This window comes from Eretmochelys imbricata, chromosome 5, assembly GCF_965152235.1.
Source record: "Eretmochelys imbricata isolate rEreImb1 chromosome 5, rEreImb1.hap1, whole genome shotgun sequence".
In the NCBI taxonomy this organism is placed as follows: domain Eukaryota; kingdom Metazoa; phylum Chordata; order Testudines; family Cheloniidae; genus Eretmochelys; species Eretmochelys imbricata.
Genome location: NC_135576.1, coordinates 102,724,219 through 102,751,299, shown reverse-complemented (window position 1 = coordinate 102,751,299; position 27,081 = coordinate 102,724,219). Strand labels below are relative to the sequence as shown.

The 27,081-nt window shown below is 41.9% G+C and overlaps 1 protein-coding gene across 1 annotated transcript in view; it reads right to left on the bottom strand.

Moving 5' to 3' along the window:
• Positions 1–393: 393 nt before the first annotated feature.
• RCL1 (RNA terminal phosphate cyclase like 1) overlaps positions 394–27,081 on the bottom strand; it is a 44,704-nt gene continuing 18,016 nt past the window's right edge. The window contains exons 6-9 of the mRNA XM_077817632.1: positions 25,044–25,169; positions 18,682–18,838; positions 7,885–7,988; positions 394–870 (exon numbers count right to left, since the gene is read on the bottom strand). Of these exons, the coding sequence (XP_077673758.1) occupies positions 720–870; positions 7,885–7,988; positions 18,682–18,838; positions 25,044–25,169 (538 nt within the window). The 3' untranslated portion in view covers positions 394–719. The remainder of the gene's footprint in view (positions 871–7,884; positions 7,989–18,681; positions 18,839–25,043; positions 25,170–27,081) is intronic.

Sequence of the window (27,081 nt, the reverse complement as noted above, 5' to 3'; positions counted from 1 at the left end):
GTCAAAAGATCTCTCGCCCCCCCCCCCCCACCTCCGGGAGCAAGAAAGTTGAACTACATCAGTATAGGCAAACATCTTTTTACATATTCCAATTTTTAAAAAAGTTTAATGGCAAATATTTCTTCTATATCCCCACGCCAGGAGTTCACTGAGTTTGAACAAAGTCCATAACATCAGTAAGAGATTTTCCACTGTCTTATGGTCCTTATCTAATGCCCACTCAAGATTCAGACCTTGATCCTGCAAACACTTATGTACACACTTGACCTCATAAATGCAAACAGTTCCAGGAAGGGCCATGCAACTACTCATATGCATAACATTACGTACGTAAGTGTTTTCAGTATTGAGGCCTTTGACAAATTCTGTATATGTACAACTTAAAAACAACTATTGTTCTAGTTTGAGTTCAGTTTATTTCAATGTTGGTATTTCTTTGATGGGGCTCTGTAATCCCCCCCGCCCCATACACATTCTGACAAATTATTTGCTCTGCAATTCTCTTTTTGGTCATCTTTGTTAAGGTCTCCTTCCTTAACTCCTCCATAAAAAGGTAAAACTGTCAGTACTTTTAAAGACAGTTGCATACAGCAACCACCACATTAGTCTGGGGGGAAAGAAGGAGAAGAGGTCCAACCATCTTCTATGCACGATGCTAAACTACATCTCTGCTGTACTAGTTTTGACGTCAAATTTTCGTAAAAGCTGCGGATGTTTCATCATTTGATTGTCTTGCTAAGGTTGGAAAATCCAATGCCAACGCATGTCATTAAGACTTTCTCTCCACCCTGGAGCTCTTCGTGAGATGGCTTGGTTTCAATTTTGAACATAATCTGGAAGAAGCTTCTCAAATGTCGCAGAAACTCAATTCTGAAAAGGAGAGGGGACAAGTGAGTTTTTTCTCTCTTTGTTTTTTTTTTTATTAAAAGAAAAGAAGTGTTAAAACTATCTTCAACAAATCAGTTACTCATCTGGTTAACACAGCGGTCTTGTCCTGTAAGTAGAGCACAGACTAACATTCAATGAGATATGCAATGTAGTTGAAGCTGTGTCTGCCCCAGGATTTTAGAGAGACAAGGTGGGTGAGGTAATATCTATTATTGGACCAACTTCTGTTGGTCAGAGAGACAAGCTTTTGAGGTCTGTGTGGCTTGAAAGCTTCTCTCACATTCTGGCTACTTGGTACAGTGGTAGGAAAATGGGTGTTTGGGTTCGAAAAAAATTGTATTCGTATTATAGCAATGCCGAGATAAAGGCTCCAACTGAGCCTGGAGCTGCAAAAAAAGATGAAAAGACAGTCTTTGCCATGAAGGGTTAATAATCTAAACAGACCACACAAAGAGTGGGAGAGGAAACTGAGACACAGAGGTGGCATAACCTGACCGTGGTCACACAGCAGCTCAGTGGCATAATCAGAACAGAATCCAGTTCCCATGTCTCCCAATCTAGTTCCCCATCCATCCTACCCCCCAAAAATGTTCAGTGCTAAACTTTACCGGAATTTCTGAAAAATACTTTTGAGGGTAGCTAAGGAAATTCAAAATGTTTTGTGGGAGGAAATATAGCAAACAGATTCAAAAGCACAAAGCTGATCAGTTTTTCAAGCTCCCCACTGCTAAAATACACACATCTTTAGAATCTAACAGTATCGCTTAAAAAAAAAGAAAAAAGAAAAAAAGAATTCAGATTCTGGACTTCTTTTGGAAAAAAGTGTTTACACCTGAAAATCTATTTTTTCAAGTGTACAGGTCTGAAGAGACTTCTCTATGGAAGAGACACAAAACAGATTAAACAAAGCAGCGCTAAAGAGGAGACAAACTGGAGTGGATATGACAGAAAAAATAATGAATGGTACAAAGAAGGTAAATGGGATGTGCCTTGGGGATAGTCAATGAAACTGAAGGGCAACAAAATGGAAAATTGATAATTGCTCACTATGCAATGCTTGCCCTCTTTTCTGAAGCTGGTACCAACCACTGTTAGAGACAGGATACCAAAGTGGATGAATCGCTGGTTTAATCCACAGGACAACTGCTAGGTTCCCAAGATTCTCCTCTCAGATAAGCTTAGCCTTTGGAAAAAGGAGACCTGCACACCACTCCTGAGCCTTCTTTTGGCAGGTAGCCTAGAAAATGCCATTGTCCTAAGAGCTTTAATACTATATTGATCACACTTTTGAGATCAAATTCCTTTTCAGTTCTGTGTCCCCTGATGCTATTTTAAGAAATAGTTCCTGACACAGAGGAAGCACGAGGCAAGAGAGACACAATCACTGCCGAAGCACTACAAGACCTAAGAAAGTCCCAAGGCACTCCCCCAATAGTGAGATGGTTCAGAAATGGTGGCAGCACTGGGAGCACATTGTGGGGGAATGGAGGAGACAGAGCAGAGTAGGCCATTCTTCAATACAAGAAACCTCCGAGAGCAGTGAAAGCAAACAGAATTTGGCAGGAAACGGCAGAGAACTGTGGTCTTCCCTTGGGACAGTGTTTACTAATCCTCTGCTGTCTTGTCATGTAAGTACGAGGGGTGGAAATTAGGGAAAAGAGGGAGGAGGAGAGGCTGCCAGTGTCCACATGCACTTGCAGTTCCTCAGGCATGAAAGCCACCTCCAGGCGCAGCCTCGTCAGTCTGCAAGGGGGAGCAGAGTGCAGCCTGGTGTGCAGCATTCCACTTCTCCCCAAACTTCAAACAAAAGCCACTGCCTTGAACGAAACAACAAGTGTTTACAGAAGCAGTGTCTTTCCAGGAGGCTGCAAAGTGAAATGATGTGAGATACATCAATTGCACATGCACTTAAAAGTGTTTTATGGGCAAAGCAGCTTGTTCTGTAGTTCACTAAATTATCGCTGCCACAGAAGTCATTTCACTGACAGTCATTTACACTTCAAGCAGAAAAGTTAGGCCTACTTTACACTTAAAAGGTTAGCTCGACCTTGTACGTGGCTCAAAGCTGTGAAAATTCCATGCCCTGAGCACCGTAGCAAGGTCGACCTAACCCTTGGTGTAGACAGCTACACCTATGGAAGAATTCTTATGTCAACCTAGCTACCACTTCTTGGGGAGATGGATTAACTACATAGACAGAAAAACCCTTTCCATCCACTGTAGCAGCTGTAGTGTAGACATACCCTTAGACGCCAAATGACACGCTGTCCCAAGGCTAGCTAAAGGGGCCTAACCCATTAGAAGTGTTGGTATATTGCACAAACACAGCTTCTATCCAACCATTGCCTTCATAAGAAGGCAGCTCTATTACAGAACTTGCTGTCAGATCTTTTCACTCCAGGCTGAGTTACTCCCCAATACCACAACTATGAGGACAAGAGTCTGTTCAACATTTAAATGTCTATATATACACATTTCCCAGACATCAGCCAGCCAATTACAGTTTATGTTCCCTTGTGCATATTACGGAGCCATTAGACAATCACACCCTCCTATTTTTTGAGGCTGTTCTGGTTAAAACATGATGCCAAATCCCAAACAATGAGATGATCTCAGGAAGTGGTTTTCCCCCCACCAAAAAATGCATATTAGGGTCAACTGAAACATTTTGTGAATTTGTGTTGATTTTGTCATTGTTTCAGCTGACATTTTGATTAAAAAATAGAATATAAAATTAATAAGGCATGCATTAAATGGATCAAAAACTGGCTAACTGATAGGTCTCACAATGTAACTGTAAACAGGGAATTGTCCTCGAGAGACTCCGTTTCCAGTGGGGATCAGTTTTGGACCCAGGCTATTTAATGTTTTTATCAATGACCACGATGAAAACAAAATCAGCACTAAAAGTTTGAAGAGGACATAAATATTGGGGGAGTGGTAAATAATGAAGAGGACAGGTTACTGATTCAGAGCGATCTGGATTGTTTGGTAAACTGGGCACAAGCAAACAATATGCGTTTTAATATGGCTATGTGTATAGGTATACATCTGGGAACAAAGAATGTAGGCCATATTTACAGGATGAGGAACTCTATCCTGGGGAAGAATGACTCTGACAAAGGTTGGGGGTCATGGTGGATAATCAACTGAATGTGAGCTTTCACTACGATGCTGTGTCCAAAAGAGCTAATGAGATCCTGGGATGCACAAATGGGGGAATCTCAAGTAGGAGTAGAGAGGTTATTTTACCTCTGTACCAAGCTCTGGTGAGACTGCCGATTTAATTCTGTGTCTAGTCCTGGTACCCACAACTCAAGAAGAATGCTGATAAATTGGAGAGGTTTCAAAGAAGATCCACAAGAATGAGTTCAGGATTAGAAAACATGCTTTACAGTGACAGACTCAAGAAGCTCAATCTATTTAGCTGAGGGGTCAGCAACCTTTCAGAAGTGGTGTGCCAAGTCTTCATTTTTTCCCCTCTAATTTAAGGTTTCGCATGCCAGTAATACATTTTAACGTTTTTAGAAGGTCCTTCTCTATAAATCTATATTATGTAACTAAACTATTGTTGTATATAAAGTAAACAAGGTTTTAAAAATGTTTAAGAAGCTTCATTTAAAATTAAATTAAAATGCAGATCTATCAGTTTAGCGTAGTGGTTCTTAACCTGGGGTCCGAGATGCCCTTTCTGGGGGTGCGAGACATGCGAGATTTTTTTGGAAGGTAAATCATCGAAAACACAAATTAAGCATAGGCACCTAAGTACAACTACTTTGTTTCATCAAACCTATGTATTTCTTAACATTATACATTTTTTAACAATTACTGTAATATACAAAGTTTTCACGTTTTCAAGTTTTTAAGCTAATTGTAGTGTAATTTTTGATAAGGGGTGAGAGAACTTATTTTAACAACTCCAGACCATCAGCGGGCTGAGCGGGGCCAGGTGTAGTGTATTAAATTGCTCCCCGCAGGAATGTGCTACTTACAGTGTACTACTTACGGCTCCCAGTCCTGGTGCTCCTCAAGTAGTACATTCCTACGGGGAGAAATTTAATACACTGCACCAGTGGACAGAACTGCAGGCCGGCAGCAGGCTGAGCAGGGGCAGTGGCCAGGACTCCAGCTGGCAGTAGCATGCCAGTAAAATCAGCTTGCGTGCTGCCTTTGGCATGCGTGCCGCCGGTAGCCAACCCCTGATTTAGCTTAACAAAGAGAAGATTAAGGGGTGACTTGATTACAGTCTATAGGTACCTACATGGGGAACACCTATTTGATAATGGGCTTTTTGTTGTAACAGAGAAAAAGTATAACACAATCCAGTGGCTGGAAGCTCAACCTAGATAAACTCAAGACTGGAAACAAGGCGTACATTTTTAACAGTGAGTGTAATTAACCACTGGAACAATTTAGCAAGGTTGTGATGGATTTTCCATCGGTGACAACTTTTAAATAACGGAGCCAGAGTTTAGGGGTCTATCACAAGAGTGGGTAGGTGAGGTCCTATGGCCTGCAATGTACAGGAGGTCAGACTAGACGATCATGGTGGTCCCTTCTGGCTTTAAAGTCTATGAATCCTCCCCAGAGTGAATGATAAATTCCCCTTTCCTTTTCCCAATGGCCATTTCCGGCAGGAGTAAGACTTCCCTTTCCCTCTCTCCTCTTGGTCTCCTGAGCTGTTTCACTGTGCGCTGTGGTTGCCACCTCCTCCCCATGACACAACTGTATGCTGAGTAGCGTATGCTAAATTGTGAAAACATCCTAACCTTGTATGATCTGGGATTCACAGATTCATAGATACTAAGGTCAGAAGGGACCATTATGATCACCTAGTCCAACCTCCTGCACAACGCAGGCCACAGAATCTCACCCACCCACTCCTGCAAAAAACCTCTCACCTATGTCTGAGCTATTGAAGTCCTCAAATTGTGGTTTAAAGACTTCAAGGAGCAGAGAATCCTCCAGCAAGTGACCCATGCCCCATGCTACAGAGGAAGGCGAAAAACCTCCAGGGCCTCTTCCAATCTGCCCTGGAGGAAAATGCCTTCCCGACCCCAAATATGGCGATCAGCTAAACCCTGAGCATGTGGGCAAGACTCACCAGCCAGACACCCAGGAAAGAATTTACTGTAGTAACTCAGATCCCACCCCATCTAATATCCCACTATTGCACACAACTAAATCCGTGGTATGGCAGCAGCAGTGCCCCACTTCTGATTTTAAAGTTGTCTTGGCAAAGGGAAAGGCTCCTAGACTCTGTGGAATCTGGACTATGAATGTGGAGGAAGGATCTATATGGCTCTATGCCAATGTATCTTTTCTTCAGCCCATTTTACTTAGGAGAACCATGTCAGTAACTGAGCCAGAGGTGGCATGCCTGGCATGTGAGCACCCCTCCCCCCAATTAACCTGGTAGAGTCCTCCTTCACAAGGGGTCAGGGGAAGGGACCTATTCCAAGGCATTGTTCCCATTCCCAACACCATAATCCACCAGCTGCACTGCACTAGACAAGGGAACTATACTGTAAATATCATTTATCAAATGCGTAGCTTGGGATTTTTCAGTGTGAAGGTGCTAAATTCAAGACGCGACTAACATAGCAGCAATCAGTTGGAGGGGGACATGCGGGGTGGGGAAATGGAGCGGAACTCAATAGCGTTTTGCTTCTCAGCGTTATTTTTTAAAATGTCTCATGCATCTATGCTCAGTAGCTGTGGAGACTGATTTCTCAACCCTTAGATGGTAGCAGCACAGAAGTTGCAGACAGAAAAAAGAAACCTCACATGATCTCACATGAAACGTGCTGATCTTGATAGAAATCCTCCTCCGCTGCCAAAACTCTGCACTACCGTTACAAGAGCTAAAGTAGCTGAAATCAGTCCACTTAAAAATTACTGCTTTACAAACTTTGTGGTTTAAAAAACTGTAAAACATCAGATTATTACACTCTAATCACTGATGTTGGATGATATTACGGAACACTAAGTAGATACTCACCTTGTGATGGTCTACTTCACCCCTTCCATAAAGATAATCCTCCATTGCTCCCCTCAAAATCCATACAAACGCCCTTCCACACAACTCTGGTGGATCTGTTGGTTTCTGAGGTATCAGGGTTTGCTAGCAGTTATGCAGTTTGTAGTTCTCATGTGATGGCACCATCATTCTTCAGTTATCACAGTACTGTACCTTTCACATATACAGCACCGGTACCATGATAACCGAAAAAGGACAGTTCATGTTCTAATTGTTTGATATCATCCCCGCACATACACATCTCTCCCCTTCCCCTTAAAGAGGCACAGTTTGATCAATTCAATCTCTGGTAACTGCTTTGGTCTAGTCAATTGTTCATCAGCCAACTACGGTAACAGGAAAGCAGCATGCCTTTTGCCCTTCTGTGTCCCAACCAACATTGGGGGAAAACACAGCACTTCTCTCTCTTCAGACTGGTAACTGCCACAGACCTTGAAAAACTGTTAGAAAAAAGGCCAAAGCAAAAATAAAATGCAATCCATAACAGTTCTGAGACCCCAGGGTCCCAAGTGTCTCAATGAGATACATTCTTGAGCTGTTTCTCTTTGACACTCATGCCATGAACTGGATACGATCTTGGTGTTAGTCAGCCATTCAGAATACATTCCATTATGTGCACAGCTACAACACAGATCATTAGGCAAAACAAGACAGCTTATGCTAGGTCACAAAAATGTAATTGACGTGTATACAATCCATGACCAAGAACCAACAACAAACTGGTCTCTGAAAGTTTAATTCTCTTGGAATCTGAGGGAAAATAGGAAAGTAAGGAAGTCTTCTTCCAGTGAGTAAAAATAAACATTAAGTAACTTATGATGTGCTGATCATAAAATGATCAGCACACATATGTCTGTTCATAGCCACAAATGAAGTGTTCTGCACAAAAATACCTATTATTCTATTAACTGCAAATTAAACAAGATTTGGTATTTAAATTAAAGAGAACAACTTACGTGTACGGAGACAGAGGTCCTAGTAGGACTTTGGAAACATCAGGCTGTCCAAGGGTCATGAGGAGCAGAACTAGGCTCTGGTTTGTTGAATCCACACAGCCTCCCTGTAAACACAAACATTTTAATTATTAATCTTTATACAAACCAGAAAATAGGAAAAAAGATGGAGGAACGTTTACTTAAAACACAGAACTATCACAGCTCTCACATTTCAAGGGTCAAAAGATAAAATCCAGATTTTGTAATCGTAACTAACTTCACGGGGCATATTTGGAAAGGGACTTGAGTTAAAAAGCATAGTAAGGAAATTATTTTTCTAATACTATTGATTATGAAAACCCAAAGAATCTCTAAAATTTAACAAACAATGTAAATAGAGGAAAAATATATTGGTTTTGCATTTCACTCATTTTGGTCAAGTGAAAATAGACTAGTCTCTGTCAGGTGCATGTGCACTAATAGATTACTGAGATGCTTGGGTTATAGCTCTTCAGGTAAATGTTTAAAATGGGACACAACCTTGAAAGCTATTCAACTTAAAAAAGTTAGTTAAAAGTAGTTTCAGGTATTACATCTGCCCAACCCCCGGCTGCCAATTATTGTGGTTGTGCAGACACATTTTCCTGTTTTCAAAGAACATTTCTCCCTCCGGGTGTTGCTATGTGAAAAATCCACACAACTACAAGTAACACAGGCTACGTGGAATGACACAAAGCGCTATCAAATGTGCAAAACAAAAGCCCTGTGGGAAAATAATATTTTTCTCCCAGGCTCAGCCTCTCAAATTACACCCTGGCAGCTTTACTTAGGGCAGAAATAGGGGAGTGCGCTGTTTTGAGTGAAGCATAATGCCTTTATATTGAATTATTGGCTGAGCATTCAGCATATGAATCTACAGCATCATCCAAGGTTATGTCTGGGAGAACAGCTGAGCAGTACACAACCCCTAGAGTTCCTCTGGCTTTTGAAAGTCCATTGTTCTCGCCATTCCTTGGGCTTGTTGCAACTTGACCTGGCTAGGGATGTAGGCAAGAGTGTGGAATCTCCATTAAATTTAGAGCAGAAGATATCTGCAAACAACTGGACATGGCAGTTGCTCCCTTGGCTTTCTTATTCAAAGAGCAGACATAGTTTGGAGAAATATTTGGATATTTTGAACAAAAGTATGTCAAGGAGGGCATTTATGAGACTGTTTTCAAACTATGAAGCTAACGTGTTTGGGAGAAAGGAGTTTTGCCCATGCAGGTCTAGCTAAGTTGAAGATCTACCACACTACTTACTTTCTGGTAACTTGTTCAGTTACCTGAGAAACAAAGGTCTAGCCCCATTTCTGGCTCAGATACCTGCACTGACTCAAAAGCAAGAATACTTGTGACAATGTTTCTATTATAAGCGGGTTGCCCTATTTGCCTGTTTTAGCAGTCAACCAAGTATATGAAAGAGAGACTCCTTATGACCTAAATGAAATACTGCATTTCTAACCCTTGTTAGTTTATTTTTGTATAATGTTGCAGGGACTGTGACTTTAAAGTTGTAACTGATTCTGGGGCAAGGCTGAACTTGTGTTTTTTGTTTTTGTATTTTTAAAGAACTTGTATTAATTTTATTGAGTTGTGTTGATTTTAAAACTCGTATTTATCTTAGATGTATTGTACTGTGTGCTATGTTCTAAGGCTAAGAGGCTATATTAATATAATTTAACTTTGTATTTGTCTCCCGTATCTTTCAGTTACTATAAAAAAAATAAAAATGTTTCAGACAGCAGTGTCATTTTGACATTGACACTGCCCCTTTAACATCCAAACAAAAACTTGATTGGACATTTTGGGAGAGTCTTTAAAGACTTGGGTTTACAAAATTCTGTTTTCTTTATTATTAATAAATAATAAATAATAATAATTAAATAACCTAAATTTTGTTCCCAAACTAGTTAATAGTATCCCTTTAATCAAGGGAGTCTAGATGGCTTGGAAATAATTGCAGCCTTTAAACTTTACTTCGGAAAAACTCTTTCTTTTGATAATTAGAAGCAGGGAGCATGGTTCCGGATACACGCCAAACCAGATTACACAGTAAAACCCCATTTATCCTAATCTCACATTTCCTCCTAGCATGAGCAGTTTATCCAGAAATTGCAAACTGACTGTTCATCCCTTACTTTTTGATGGCCCTGAAATGTTTCTGACAAACAGGGTTGAACTATAATGAATACATAGCAACAAGCCATTCCTGCAACTGCTTGCAGCGTTCTGCATTTGAGCAAGGGGATACATTTTATCTTCTCGCTTAGTTGGAAACGAGACTAGCTTTTTTATTACCAAATACAGCTAGTCAAACAAATGCAAGAGAAAAATCTGGCATAAAATTAAATTTGGACTCTCTCATAGATAGTCTGATCGAAAACTCACATCCATCAGTGGATGGACTCCTACTGACTTCAGCGCATTTTGGATCAGATCCTTAATAGGCTCTCCAAAATGTTTTTTTGAGGAAACCAAATTAACCATTTCAAAAACTTGTACATGCAATTACATACTAGAGCTATTACCGTTCAGCCACATGGCAAGCAACATCTGCTCCTTTTGTTTTATTTTTCTAAGAGAGTATTTTATCACCACCATCCAATTAAAAATTCCCAAAGTAGAAAACAGTAACGAATGGGATGACTTCAGTGCTGAATTGGCTTCGTCAAAATGACAGGGTGGAAGGAAGGACCCTTACAAACCTTTTGGGAAAACAGTTACTAAAAGTTTATTGTTCGACAACACTGTACCATCTCTACCCCACAGAGGGAGGATGTGGGTGTGGAGGAAGAGGCGAGATGCAGTACCATAGAGGGCTGCAAACATCAGCACAGATTTGGATTCTGTACTGAAAGGAAATGCAAAGAAAGCAGGACGCTGGGACAACGTGATCATGGACAGCTGTTTGATTTGGAGATTTTGAGGGTGTAACTTCATTCATATACTAGACTCCTTCCAACCCCTCCCCCCAAGTTCTGCTGACATTACTTATTCCTCTGCCCTACACTTGGGGTGCTGAACCCCCCACAGCTAGCTGGGCATTGGACTTTTGGGCTCTTGAGCATGTGTGTCAAGAAGGCTGCACACTGACCCTTCCAAAATGGCTTTGTAAGGAGCTCTGAAATTGCCCTGCACTGACCCTGGCAGTTTGTGATTACATCAGCGTTTACAACTAATTTGAATGTGAAATGGAGAAACAATGAAATGATGCTCCTTTCACTTCAGGGTTTACAGCCCAACTCCTCTATCTACATTATCTTTTGCCTGTGAATGATTTCTCAAAACAGTGAACGTTTCTGACCTTACCTTCACTGACTTCTGTCCAACCTCTGCTGACCAATGCACTCGGTTTTGTTTACTGGTAACTTTTTGAAGTGGATTTATTCAGCCCGGAGAGCACAAAGGTAACATGAAACAGCAAAAAGGCCAAGCGCCGGCAGTTCAATTATTGCAGTTACAGAATGGTACAGAAATAACGAAGTGCAGGCTGGACGACTAAAAGGGTAAAGAGTACATGGCATTTGTCTCACACCATTTATTTTCAAATAATTGCCAGATGTTCCGTCTATATTTGATTGACTATCGTTATTTAAGCTTTTTTAAAAAAATACTAGTCTATTCAGCAACAACTTGATTGTTAGTCACTGATCTGAATGATGTAAGTGGTATAGCTAGCAAAACAATTAGTCAAAAGTCATGTAGTTTTTCTCTTGTTAAATGTACAAGCAGGGTTAGCCACCTTTACTAAATAGATACCTGATCCACACACACAGAAAAAAACTACGACTTTCCCCCTCAACTGGTTCAACTCTTAGCTATGTACAAGAGCTGCTCAGACAGAACAAGATGGCGTATTATCTCCCCATTAACATTTGCTTTAGAAACAATCTGTGCAGCAGAAGAGGGCTTCAATACAGCATGACTCTTACATAATTGTTGGGATGTATATTTTGGAGGGCACATGGGGGTGTATATTTAAGGCTCTCTTTCCTCAGCACATTCCTCTTCTTCTCCATAGAGAATGCTGTTTGCTCTCTACATACTTGTTGCTACAGCTATGCTCAACATGGGAATATGTCTTCCAATCATTGATTTTTCTACCTTGACTGGCTGATGAAATTTTATGCCACGTTCCTACACTTCAATGGCCATGACTACTCTAGTTCCCCTCTTTAACCACTTGAATATGGATCTACATTCAAGAGAGATCTTTTCTGTTGAAAATTTCAGATTAAATCCAAACTCTCCCAAAAATAATGGGGAAAGCGATAAGATCACTACTAAAGGCCACCAAGATCACTGTTGCTCATTATTTGTATTATGGTACCATTTAAAGCCTCAACTTAAATTAGGGGCCCGCTGTACTACATGCCAGATAGACACAGTGAGAGAGTGTTCCTGTGCCGAAGAGCTTACAAACTATATAGACAAGATGGACAAAGGATGGAAGGGGAAACAGAAGCACAGGGAGGTGAACTGATCTGCCTGCACCACAAAAGCAGCAAAGCTGGCCTAGAACCTCTTCCTCCAGAGTCCCAGTCCAGGGCCCTGTCTACTGATGAAACTTCCACCACTTTAAGAAACCCAAACAAGCAGGGGAAAAGCAGCTGTCAGGAGTACTGTCTATTGATGAAACTTTTCAATTATTACTCCTATGAAGTACTCTGTCCCATGGTGCTAAAGTCACAGAAGACAGGGTTTTATGTTTTTAAAACAGCTTCTGAAAATTGCTCGAGTCTAGAGGCTCGGTTCAACCCTAATCAAGCAGGATGCATGCATCAGGGGCAGAGAGGAAAAAAATTTCTCACTCAGAAAAGGGCAGAGTGTTTGCACTGCTGCCTTTCCTGAGTGTGGGCAGCTTTAGAGCGTAGCTGGGGCTGCATAAGAATCCTGCCACCCCCAGGTGGGTGATAAGGTATGCATTCAGTGTGCTTGCTGCCTACCAGGTACCAACCACTCCTTGGACTGAGCGAGCCGAGGGCCCTCAGAGAAGGGCTGTGCCACTGGAGCCCCTCTTATGGCTTTCTGCCATATCCCTGGGTTACGAAGGCCCAGGCCAGAGTAACTCAGGGATGAGTCTTGCCCTGGGTCAGGACCTGGTCTCAAAAGATTCCCTAGAACTGTGCCCCATTCACACTGGTGGCATAACTAGGTTAGAAAACAGAATTTTAAAGCTGCTTTAGCTAACAGCCCCATAGCTTAGACCAGGCCAGAATTAGCCACTTCACCCACAGCTCACATCAGCCCATTAATGGGTAAACGGACAAAGGGGTCACCTGACCCACCAACAGTCCCTATTCCTCTCTCAAACACTGCTTTGGACCTCAGACCAGTGCCACCACACACAGAGATCTGATCTGCTGCTCTGCTCTGAGAGCCTTGCTACCTTCCTGCTCTGCCTTATGGCATTGCCTCTTTCTTAAGGCATAGCTGGCAATCAGCTAAGTTATTAGAACATACAATCTTCGGGCCAGCCCGTCTCCACTTATTTTGCAAGGAACATGGTACATTATTGGGTGCTTAACAAAAAAAAAAAGGGGGGGGGGGTATAATGATTAACAGAGCAGTCTCCCTAGTGGCTGGATAACATGTAGTTTTAATTTACAAAGCGCTAGGTGGTTTTATTTGCTTTTTAAGTAAAAAATAGCCACTGCTGCTGGGAAGCCATGTGGAAATAAGGGTTTGATAGGAAATTGGATTTCTGATTCTTCCTATCATCTGAAGGGTTCTAGGGTGTTTCCATGGTGCAGCAGACTCAAAGTGGGGGTTTTAAGAATTTAAACAGAGGAGTAAGATTTGCAATTCAGCTTTTGTAAATAAAGTACTAGAAGTAGCTGTTGCTGTAGGTAATGCTGTTGCTGTAGGCTTTGGCCTCCCCCTGCCCCCAACATGCCCTGTGTCCCCCTCCCACCCTGCAACACACTTACGAAGCCCCAAGCTTTCAAATATGAATGGCCTTAGCTGCACTCTCAAAAATATGTACACTCAGATCAGTATGTTGTAGGCTAGCACCCAGTTTGCGCACTCAGTAGAAACATGCCAATACTGTAACAGTGCCTGGTACCCCAATGACTTCCCAGCTCATAACATCCCTCAAAAGACCATCACTGTTTGGAGATAGAGACTGCATACTGCCCCTTGCATCTAAGCCATTAGGAATAAAGTACAGAAACTACTCGAGAGTTCTGAGCCTGATTCAGTGGAGTGGACAGGCAAGCAGACTCAGACACGCCCCCATACAAGTGAAGTCCAATCTTCTGCATTTCTGGCATGGGTTCCCAGCGTCTAGCCAACACTGTGTTTAGTGCTACTGGTAACTGCCCATGCTAGGTAAATGTGAAAAACCAATTAGTCCTTTCCTCCTCAGCTATCTGTTAATATTTTGAGCTCTCAAGTATGTGCTAGGTACCTCACAGAAACAGGGACAAGAAATATCATTTTTGATGCACTGGAAGGGGATAAGGTGAAGAATCAGAAGACTGAAGCAGAAGAGTCTGTAGGAGAAAAGACAAAATATGATAGGGGTGCTGATGAGAGATTTACCGTAGGCATGGACACAAAGGACCAGATTTTTTAAAACACTGTGGAAAAGCAGTAATGGGATTAAATTGCTGTCTGGATTTGAAGGGAGGAGTCACGGATGACCTTCTGAATACAGATCTAGGTGATAAGGGTAACAGTGGTGCGATCAACAGCATACAATACTGAGTGATTTCCTCATTGTGCACTAGCCAGAGGTTAAGGCTGCACATTTTACAGTTCGGTCACATGAAGAGAACAGTTAAGGTATTATGTTAAAACTGAAAATAAGTTTTGCCCATTTGCCTAACTCATATGGATTAACAGATTCTTCACAAACTTAAACAACCCTCCAAAAACAAAAACAAAACCTTTTAGCTGAGACTAAGTATGGAAGATTTCAGCCCAAAAGGAGATACTTGAGAAAGTTATAAGCAAGTTAAACATTGAAATGCATAGCCTAAGGTGAGTTGCAATATATTCAAGAAACAGTTTACTGAGTTATCACCACAGCAACTATACTTCAATCTAATCTGGCAGCTCTCACAGTGACATTAGTTTTCTCTATTTCCAATTAAATTAAATTTTCAGCACTAAATACACTCTGTACATGCATGCCTCATAAGAGCTAGCTACCTTTGGTCAACACCAGTAGTTTCTTCTCTCATTTCAGAGTGCATTTGAAGTACTTAAAATGGATAAGCACTCTTTGTTAATCAGAAACTATAAATAAGAGGGCAATTGCTGAATCATCTGTAAGACTGAAAGCCTATTATCCACGTGAGAATTCAGCACAATTGAACAGTAGTCATTTAAAATCAGTTTAACACACACAAGGTTTTTCTAGAGTGAATACAAAAAGTATGCTTGTGGTAGATTGCAATACATGCAATTTACTTACTCAAATGCTGCCTTGGCTACTTTCTAATACATAATTCCACCCCATACACTTACCAAATGAGAGGTTTTGTAAACTCATTTCCTCCCCCAAAAACCATATTGACTAAAGCAGATAGTGATAAGATATTATCTTACTTTAGGCAGATATAACAAAGTTCCTCCTGTATTTTGTATAGAGGATCCTTTCAACTCGAACAGATAAAGAGCACACTTAGAGGGCTATCCTCTCTAAAACAGCGATTTCCTTCCTAGTACCATGCAAAAAAACCCAAACAAACAGAGAGAGACAAGACAGTGTGACACTCTGCACCTCAGTGGGACACCCTACACCCCCATGTTCATCTTTATAAAATGATTGTGTGGTATCCAATGCAAAGTGTGTCATGCTGGGTATCTTCAGAAGGCTCATGATGCACTGAGCATGGCTGTTATAATGTTGTTATAGTAATTGTTACAGTAATGATATAGTAAGGTTGTAGGTTATAATTTCATGTATATAGTTATGGGGCTGAAAATGTACCCTCCTGGCTTAAAACAAGCTCAGGCAAAAACTCTCCAAGAACAGGGAGGCAGTTCACACCTATTCAGGACATGGATGTGACAAACCCAGCCCAGCCTCACAGGAACAATGGACACTGGCCTAGGCAGCAACAAAAGAATCTGTTAGACCCTGGAGGAAGTCACCCCTTTCCTTTGGGTAGTTTGGGACTGCAATGAGGTAATGCTCACCGGACTCTGAAAGGGGGCGGAGGGGGGGCGGGAGGCCAAAGCCAAGAGGAAAGAAAGCACATAATGAACAGCAGAGACATTTTGCTGTGCTCTCTCTCTTCCGCCTACATCTACAGACACCACCACCCAGCGACTGAACCACTGGTCAAAGGGGAGAGCCTGGCTGAAGAGCAACTAGCCAGCCTGTGGTGAGAAGCATCTAAGTTTGTAAGGACATTGAAAGTGTTAAGATCAGCTTAGAATGCATTTTACTTTTATTTCATTTGACCAAATCTGATTTATTATGCTTTGACTTATAATCTAGTTAATACATCTGTTTGTTTATTCTACCTGAAGCAGTGTGTTTGGTTTGCAGTGTGTCAGAGACTCCCTTTGGGAGAACAAGCCTGGTACATATCAATTTCTTTGTTAAATTGATGAACTTATATATGCTTGCAGCATCCAGTGGGCATAACTGGACACTGCAAGATGGAGGTTCCTAGGGTTGTGTCTGGAACCAGAGATACTGGCGAGTGTCATTAGATTGCAAGTAGCTGGGAGCAGCTTACACGCCTGAGGCTGTGCGTGAACGGCCCAGGAGTGGGGGTTCTCACAGCACAGCAGGGTAAGGCTGGCTCCGAGAGTCAAGGACCGGGGAGGCCTAGCAGATCACCGGTCCAGATAACACCAGAAGGGAACGTCACAGACAGCAAGACACAGTATCTGCCCCTTATGATCCAGACACTCAAAACTATTCATACACATAATGCTCTGCATGACTAAAATGCTGCCGTACAGTGCACAAGCCAATTCTGATGACAGGTGTGCAGTGCCATTTATTACACTGGTGAAGCCTCACTGAACTAGTGACTAGAACTGAAATCTAGAGCAGAGATTCTCAACGTTTTTCTTTCTGAAGGCCCCCCATGCTATAAAAATGCCAGGGCCCAGCAGAGGGGGTGGGCCCTCAGGGTTTCAGCTGGAGGGTGCTCAGGGCTTCAGCCGTGGGGTAGGAGCAGGGGGTCTGGGGCTCTAAGCTTTCTGCCCTGGGCCACAGTCAGTCTAATGCCCTGCTTTGTGGCCCCCCTGAAAGCGGCTTGTGGCCCCCCAGTTGAGAACCATAGGCCCCCAGTCGAGAACTGCTGATCTAGATATTCCAAATGAGGCTTTCATGTACACCCTTCCACTCCTCCTCTTCACTTATTTTGCTGATATTAACCACAAATCAGACCCATCATTCAGACAGTCTCTAATGAGACTACTGCATAGAGGCTACTATAAACACATTATACATGCTGTATCTTCTTCCTATTATCTTGGGCCCAAGAGGCTGAGGGAGCTAGATGCCCAATGCCTCCAGTCCAGCTGAAGAGAGGAAGCCCTGACACTGCTGCTCCCTCAGCTGGAAGACATGCACTAGGCCACCAACCCAATGGCCCTGAAGTCCTCTTTCAGTCTGGCATAGCTATGTCTCAAAAGCATCACACGAAGTGCTTCCTAGGCTTTTTTCAAACAGGTTCCCTGAGCACAGGAAGGGAAAACATGAATCCCCGCACAAAGCAGTCCAGGGAGGCTTTCTGCTGAGCCTGATATGACTTCAATTTTGTGCAGTAAGGCAGCATCTCAGATGTCATCCTTTGGCCTAATCACTATGGTTATTTTGGGCAAGTCGACAACTGCTAAGCAACCAATTTTATTTTTTTTAAAGCAAAATACAGATGGATTTTCAAATACAGCATGTAGTAGTTCTGCTGGGATGCACATTACAACTCTCTTGTATCTCTGGTAACATTTCACACTTGAAAGACTTTCCTTTTCTGTTTCTGGGCAATGACACTGCAGCAATCTCATTCTCTTAATAAAAAGAATTATTACATTTGCTCATGACAACATAACAGAGACAAAGAGCTTTTTACAGCCAGTCCAATGAAAATGGCCCAGTTATTTATAGACAGAGGTGGAGAGTACTTGGGGCCCTGCAGTCAGAAAGTTGTGTCCTCCAAATGACTCAGGGTGGTACACATTCTAAATATGGGACATCTCACAGTATAGTCAATATTGTGGCAAGTCATTTACTTTTAATGGTGTCCACCACAGGATGAGGAGGACAAGATCCACCAACAACGTTCTTCACAATTGATTAAGACAGTCACAGGTCACTTCTTTGGCTGGATTCAAAGCAGGCAGCTCTATATCTGATTACCAACTACCTGAATCAGCCACTGTCCCATGTTTATGTACACCATCTTTGTATATGTTGGTGTACATAAACATGGGACAGTGGCTGATTCATATAGTTGGTAATCAGATATAGAGCTGCCTGCTTTGAATCCAGCCAAAGTGACCTGTGATTGTCACTGTCTTAATCAATGTGTGAAGAACGTTGCTGGTGGACCTTGTGGATCTTGGAGAAAATGGCTGTCTAAATGCAGTTTAATATACTTCCTATATTAACTAAGCTTATTATTCTAGAAAAATAAAACCCTCAATTTGGGTTTTAAAAGAGCAGTAAACTGGTACTTGAAGCCCAACAAAAGGCTAGACGTGACAGAAACATGCTTCAAATGAAAGCAATTCTCCTTGCACACTACCTTTCCTCCAGCTACATCCACAGGACAGCGAAAGAGAGAATACTTTGGCTACTTACTCTGTAAATCTCCTCAAGCAGCAGCTTTGCACAGTTCAGGCCGAGTTCTTCTGGGAGTACAGCAGTTCCCTGGCCCTGGGGATTAGATGCCAGTTCAGCACTCAGAAAAGTGCCATTTGTGGTTTCTGCGACAAGGGACAGGCCAAAACCTGGAGACCTGAAAGACAATGACAGAACTGAAAGGTGTATTTGATTACAGTATGTGAAGAGCTAAAAGGAAGAAACTAGTTCATTCTAACCTTCTCATACAGGTCTCCAACAGTCTCTCTGCTAGGAGGCTACTTGACTTGCACTGAATAATTGGTTACTCTAACAGCATTTCAGGATTAAACCAAGCCAAACGCTGCCTGCTATTATGGGAGTTATATTTCTGCCATTCCCAAGCCTAACATGAACAGTCTTTATATGTTCATTTCATCTCTCTGATTACTGTTGCTTCCACCTCATTTAAAATCAAAAACAAAACAAACATTCCCTAAGGAGCCAAACTCTCTTTGGAAGGATGCTTCTACATTTGGCAAGATCAGAATACAAATGTGGCACCAGATGCAAGTAATTAATGCTTTACTCCTGTATTATTCACCAGCTCTTCTTGATTGTTTCCACTTTAAGCCAACAGGTCAAAGCGTCACTTCTCTAGAAGAATTCCGTAACACCTATTCTGTGGAAGAATCGCCTTACCACAAAGCCCAGAATAATGCCAATATACAATGCTACCTTATTTTACTACAGGTGTGAAGATGAGGTTTGTCTTACCAGAAAGCCTGAAGAAGAGCTCTGTGTGGCTCAAAAGCCTGTCCCCATCACCAGCAGAAGTTGGTCCAATAAAAGATATTACCCCACCCACTGTGTCTCAGAAATCCAGAGATAGCTGAGCACAGTTTAATGAGAAGTCCAGACAATACCCTTTGTCTTTTATTCATACAGTTGTCTCATTTTAAGCTTCAGAAAAAAACTGGCAATTGGCTATTAAACTAAAGTTAACTTAACTCTCCTCAAGTGTGTAAGTTTTCATACAACACATGAACTAGGGCAAGTGCCACTGGACTCCCTCTCCCCTACTCAGGCCTTTTCATCAGAATGGTCTAAATCTAAATTCTTTATTACTGACCTAACAGCAAGGGACGCCTCCATACCGAACACAGAGCATGAGAGCTATGCAGCCGAACCATACCTTGTGCACCTCCTCAATGCTTCTAATGCCCCTGAGGTTTATTATGGCTCCTGAATGCCTTACAAGATCTAGTTCTGCTGGGATAAGAAAGCACCCTTGACTGCTGTAGGACAGTCAAAACATGTAGTTCATTCACAAAAATGGCACTAAGGAGGATTTTGCACCCAGAACTTCCAGGGCTCAGAATGAAGAAGTTATTGTTTCAGAAGAATATGCATGATCTACAACAAATGCCCCATACATCACGATGGAGAATTCTAGCAGCAAACTCACCCAAAAGTGCATTGTCTAGAACAGTGTTTCTCACCTGGTGGGTTGCAACTTCAGGGGTGGAGAGGTGTCATGAAGGGCTATCTGGGGGGTCAGGAGGCATTGAAATTTGTATTGCAACCTCAAGCAAAGACAATCTCGACCCCTCACTCCTTGCACACCCTTCCCCTTGAAGGTCAAGTGTTCTCTGTCTATGACTTGAAACACACATACAACTAATTATATACGTTGCTGTCACTGATATATTTACTATAAAACTAAGAGGGTTGTGAAAATGTTTGTCTTTGAATAAGGGATCACCAATCTGAAAAGGCTGAGAAATGCTGATGTACATGAATGCACAGCTACCTGACATCACCAATAGCAACTTCCTAAGAATCCCGAAGTATATGCGTTCACAGAGTGACAAATGAAGCAGCATTCTCTGAGGCTGACCAGCACATCATAGCTTTTGTTCTGCTCAGAGTTTGGAGAGAGTTTTCTGTATCACTTTAAGGGTTTGAAAACTAGAACTTTTGCCTTGTTCTCAGTTTCTAATGGCTCACATATGACAAGCAAGATGAACTCACAAGCTACAAGTCTCCAATTGCTAATTCACTAGTCACAAGACTGAGAGAAAGCTCATGAACACAGACACAAAAAAGACCTTGTGCTACAGCATCTCACATATGAGACACAAAAATTAAAGCCTGCCTCTTTTGCCATGAATGCCATTTGCTTTAACTGTTATCTCAAAAGAAGATCTTGAGGGTGGGAGGTACTGAAAAAGGTAAATGATCGCTCAAAGGAGGGATACAACAAGACAAATCAAATGACTAACAGTTTAATCTTTTCTCAATTCAGTTTGAGTAAATTACATGCCATTCAATCCTAATGGCTGCAGACAATTATGCCACAACCTGGCACGATTTCTCAGTGGCAATCTCTGCTCAAGAAAGGGCCCCTTATGGAGACTGGCTGGTAAAGTGTCAATGAGGAAAGGGTTCTCCTGTATGAATGGGAGTTCAGTTTTAATTGTCTGTCTGGGGTGTGAGGGAAGGGAGAGAGATTATGTTCGAATTTCCTTCAACTACAGGAGTCAATTAGGAAACTCAAATTCCTCCTACAAGTTAAGTAATCCATGCTTCCACTTCTCATTTGCTCCCCATGACCTCTACATTTTACACTCTGGATTTTTGACACACCTCCTTTGCCCCCATTTCACCTCACTCACTCCTCTTTTTCCCCGCTGGGTGTGAGGGGACTGTTCTTTGACAGGACCCTTCATTTACTCCTTCCTGTCAGAGACCCTGCATCACTCTAGTAATCCCTTCAATTGAGAAGGACAAGGTGCGGTTTCCTCAAGAACTCGTGGAGGATTCAGGCGGCCATAGCACAAGAGGACAGGTCCCTAAAGAGCACAATGAGGTGCTGCCAGCTCATGCTGACCCGTGCAAAGCAGTAAAGTCAGCCCCATTCAACCATGCACTGCTGCTGAACCACTACTGCAGCTTCTCCACACCAGCCCCTCCCACCCCAGCAGAAAGCACTTATATTGCTTTCTCCCCACCCACAACCCCACACATCACATGCCCCAGCAGCAGGCCATGTAGAGTTAAACCGATGCACCTCTTGGCCAGTTGAATAAAGCTCATTACAACTACAAAGGAAGTGCTAGACACTGAAGCTGCACAAATACATTCTCTGGTTGTTGCTAGTTACGGGGCTTATGCAGCATGACACTCTGCTCCTAATTCTCTCCACCCAGTCAAATGGAGAAGGTCCATTTCTTTCTATGGCAGCTTACTTGCTGCAGAACAGCTTCACCTAGATCCTCTCAAAAACGGAGTTTTCAAGAGTGTGTGGAATGCACAAGGAACAGCAGGGATCCCACTCGTATCTAACCGCCTGTGTTTGCAGAGCAATGTGGGAAGTATATTAAGACATGTCCTTTCTTCTTGCCCTCCTACTTGGAACAGAGACAGAAAGAGCATCTGGAAAGTAAGATGGGAACAATGCCAAAGGACGTCATTTCTTGGTGGCTAGCAACCACGACAATGCTCTGTTAGTAAACATGCTCTCTCGCTTTCACAAATCAGCAAAACCTACACATGGTGACAATGGATTTGGCTCACACAAATGAAGATCTAATTCCACCTGCAGTTGCAAAGGGCATCTGCTACCATTTGCACTGATGAACTTTCTGGTGCAAGTCCCCAGACATATAAAGAGAGAAATACAACTCAGAATTTCTCGCTCCCCTTTTCAGAGGTGCTTTAGGGGTTGTGAAAGATGCTAAAATGATAGATTTCCTGAAGATGCTGGCATAGAGGAAGGGACTCTGCAATCCTTTTTACTTGGAAGTCAAAATCCAGGATGGTGCACATGTGCTTGATTAGTCATTGCTAATCCTATTTATCCACAAGACAAGGACAATGCTGGAAATGACAGGGCAGGCTTCCACATGCTACCTTGCTAATTTGTGCCAACCAAGACCAAGGAACCAATTGTAAGAATGAGGGGAGTTCAGTCTCCAGGTCCATTAAGTCCTTAGTCCATCTCTGCAAAGGCTGCCAAGCCAGGTGCCAAATGCCATAGTATTTTACAATGCAGACATGTCTAAAAGGAGTTTGTCTCAGTTCACTTCTTTTTACCACTTGGCTGTCAGGTAAAATCATGCCCCAGAAGTGAAAGGGTTCATAACCTTGGCTTACTGTTAATAACCTTGAGCCACAATACTTAGTCTCCAGGAGTGTTAGGTGAAGTGTGGTGAAATGACAGAAAAGAAGATAGTTTCTAAGAAACGGTCTGAAACAAGCACTCATTTCATATAAAGTAGCTTACAGTCAACAACAATTCTGTGCAGATTTTTAGACTTGCAAACATAACCAGCTACAGGGTAACACTTTCCAAATCACTTATATTCCATTTTCAGAGGTGACTTAGCAGCCTAACTCATTAGAAGCACCTTGTTAGATGCTTCTGAATTTTTATCCATAATCTAACATAAAGCGCTTTGAGCTGTTCTGACTCAAAGGCACCGTAAGTACAAAGGACTTCATTTTTCAGCTGCTGAGCCCTTGGCAGTTCCCAACGGCTATGACTGAAGTTGTGGATATTCAACATTTCTGAAAATCCAACACAAAGTATTTGATTTACATGTAGTTTACATGTACAAGGTGTCAAACGGGAGGTAAAATGCACCCAGAATGCTAGGCACTTATATGGCCCTCATCACCACAATATCTAAGTGCTTCAAAACCATTTATGGATTTTATCCTCAACACACTTATGAACTAGGGAAGTATTACCCTCATTCTACAGGTGGGGAACTGAGGCACAGAATGGATTAAATGACTTGCCCAAGATCATCACACAGGGTGTCTTGTGGCTGAGCTGAAGCAGAGCCCACTTCTCTTAAGTTCCAACCCAATGCCCCATCCACTAAGCCACCCTTCCTACCCACAACTTGTCAGACTCTGGGCCCAAAAGCACTTGCAATAGAAGACTCAGAGAGAAATCACAGAAGAGAGCAAATTGTGGGCTCATGGAGCTGGACAGAGTTTTCTGAGGTGGAGTGGGAAGGTACTTAGCAAACATTAAATGGGAAGCAGTTCTAAGAATGCAAGCTCTGGCAAGAAAGTAGGCAAAAGAGACAAAGGGAGCCACTACAAGACAGACCTGGTGGTTAAGGAAGAGATGCATGCAGGGCACACTGACTATGGTATTAAGTATATTATTGTGATGATGCTATTTTACCAGCTACAAATCCATACTAAAGAACAGGTATGAGGGCCACGTTGTGCCCTTGGATACATGCACAGGGCTCCCTTAGACTTCAGCACGGCTCCTGGGCATGCATACAAGAACATGGCACAGTCTTCATGATGTACTATAGGCATCAGCACTAAAACAAAATTTCAAGTGTCCTTCACAATATTTACAACACATTGGCCTTTTAAATCTTTTGGAGAAACAAACAGTTTTGCAGGTGATCATTCATGCCACCACATAACCATGCACAATACCCTTTTATTCCTTTGTCTTCCAATTACAGCACTTCCCTTTCCCCACCAACAAAAAACAAAAAAACAAGCAAAAAAAAAAAGAGTGCATTGTTTAAGCAAGTGAAAGACAAAATGACTGGAACAGTGTTTGTTCAGGGTGTTGTGCATATTAGAAACTGGAAAGGCTAGAGACAGTTATTCAAGGTTTCCTTCACCCACAAATGACAAGTTACTGGAATTTGGTAAGTCTTAACAAAACAGTCCCTCAGTTTATCATACTATGTCAGAACTACAATATCTCCACCTTGCTTCACTTTCACATTTTGCTAATGAACCAGATCAATAACATGTATTAGTATAATGACTTTTACTAATGCTCTCACTCATTCAGTTGGAAGCCTAACACTGACCTAGGCATCAGACTTCACGACTGAAATGTGTGGGGGGAAAAAAGTTACCACATATAGGTCAGTAATGAGTTTTGCTATATTTAAATTGTTTGGTCTCACCCTGCAGGTAGCACCATTTCCAATAAGAAGGCTATAATCAGGTTCGAATCGGAGCCTTCACACCATACCTACTCCACTCACTGAACTTTTGCCGCAACTTATACGCAGTGCTAGACTAAAACAATTAAACACTGAAGAAAACACTCAAGGAAATGTTACCTTCAGCGGATGTACTGTAATGTTAAGTTGCATAGTTAAGAAGCACACTACATAAATCTAGACACAATATTTTGAGGACATGCACAATCAAGTATTTCATTTTTCTTGTAAAGACTCATTCATTAAACAGCAGAACAGATGACCAGGTCCTGAAGATTAAATGCACTATCAAACTTGATCGCATACTTTAGTCCAAAATATCAAACTTAAAAAAAAACATTAGTATGATTTTATGTTAGATTCCTTGGAATCCTTGATACTTACTTTCCAGAACTGGTCCCCTTCATGTGATCTGTGTAGATATAAATATCTGGTATAAACTTATTTAGGATGCTTCTTGCTGAATCCACGATTCTGTTTGCTATCTGTGGCGACACTCTGACAGAATACCTATATGTTATGAAGTCAAGGAATTTATTATGATAGGGAGGTACTTTAAACCAGAAAGATGGGTAGTGCACAAAGAGGTTTCAATACATTCTTTGGGATATTTCATTTTGCAATCTGTCCATTCATGAATGCCAGCCCATCTTTCAACCTGAATTTATACTTTTCTATAGCTGCATGCATTCTTATTATTTTCTACACATCTTTTTATCATTCTGATTTGGACAGTGAAGCCTGTACAAAAGACCACACTATATAACTAAGCAAACTCCTGTCTTAAAAGATGACCTTCAAAGAATATTTTTTTAAAAGGGCTGCATTACCTTTTGCTTTGTGTGTGTGTGCAGGCCTGAATGGTTGTGGTTTTGTCCTACCCTTTTAAAGGACTGGTGGAGCGAGTGGGGTTCTTCTTGTTTCTGTGTCTCAGAAATATCAACAATATGAACTCTGGTCTTCCTGAGCTTTGCTGGAGGACCTCCTGTAGAGGAGAGGGTTTCAGATCTCTCTCACCTTTGCAGAAGAAGCGGGGTACCAAATCTTTAAACAAAGACATCCTCTCTCCAAAATGATCCCTAGCTGTGGAAGTGGGGTTTATCTCCAATGGCCTCCTTCCACACTTTTTAAAATACTTCAGATTTTTCAATTAGAAGCAGTAACAATTGTTGCTCTATCCATAGTTTCAAGGCAGCAATATTGCCCCACTGTGTGTTGGGGAGAAACCCATGTTCAAAAGCCCAGAATATTCATGCTCTTCCTGACGGATAGAAAGCAAAATGCCTGAGAAACAGCTACTCACTACACGATATTGCTTTTCATCTGGCTTGCCAGAGGCAACACAATGCCACTGAGTCTGATAAGAGTGAGCAAGCTCAGGGAAACAAAAAAAGAAAGGCCATATTTAAAAAGGGGAGGGCCAATTCCAGCATAGTTGACCTGTGATGGTGCATTGAAACATGGGCAAGAAAGGAAAAGGGGATGTTAAGATTATGACCACGTATCTGTGTGTGAATTGACAAAACAACATATAAATATACAGGGTGGAAGCGAGAGAGGCATGCAGAAGCTGTTCTCTTCATTCAAGTCACAGTTCTGGAAAGACTGTGACAAAGAGTGGAATGCAATCAAACACCTAGCTGCATCCTTGTTGATCTTACAGTATATGACTGAATCAACAGACTCTTTTAGTCTGGTGACAATGTACTAATCCCAACACTAAAATCTGAGATTCTGGACAGAGTGATCCATTCTCATGCATATCACAAGGGAGATAATGAGAAAGTGCCACAAGTAAAAGGTGAATGCACTGTAAGTCAATGCCTCTGGCAGGAAACCAGGCTCTGCTCCAGCTTTCCCTTCAGGCTGATGGAAACTGGATTGCTTGGGACTTTTTTTTTTTTTTAAGTTTATAATTACAAATTGAACTACAAGTTACACAATGCTCAATGACAGGTTTCAGAGTAACAGCCGTGTTAGTCTGTATTCGCAAAAAGAAAAGGAGTACTTGTGGCACCTTAGAGACTAACCAATTTATTTGAGCATAAGCTTTCGTGAGCTACAGCTCACTTCATCGGATGCATATTGTGGAAAGTGTAGAATCTCTTTTTATATACACACAAAGCATGAAAAAATACCTCCTCCCACCCCACTCTCCTGCTGGTAATAGCTTATCTAAAGTGATCACTCTCCTTACAATGTGTATGATAATCATGTTGGGCCATTTCCAGCACAAATCCAGGTTTTCTCACCACCACCCTCCCCCCACACACACACACCCACTCTCCTGCTGGTAATAGCTTATCTAAAGTGACCACTCTCCTTACAATGTGTATGATAATCAAGGTGGGCCATTTCCAGGACAAATCCAGGGTTTAACAAGAACATCTGAGGGAGGGTGGGTAGGAAAAAACAAGGGGAA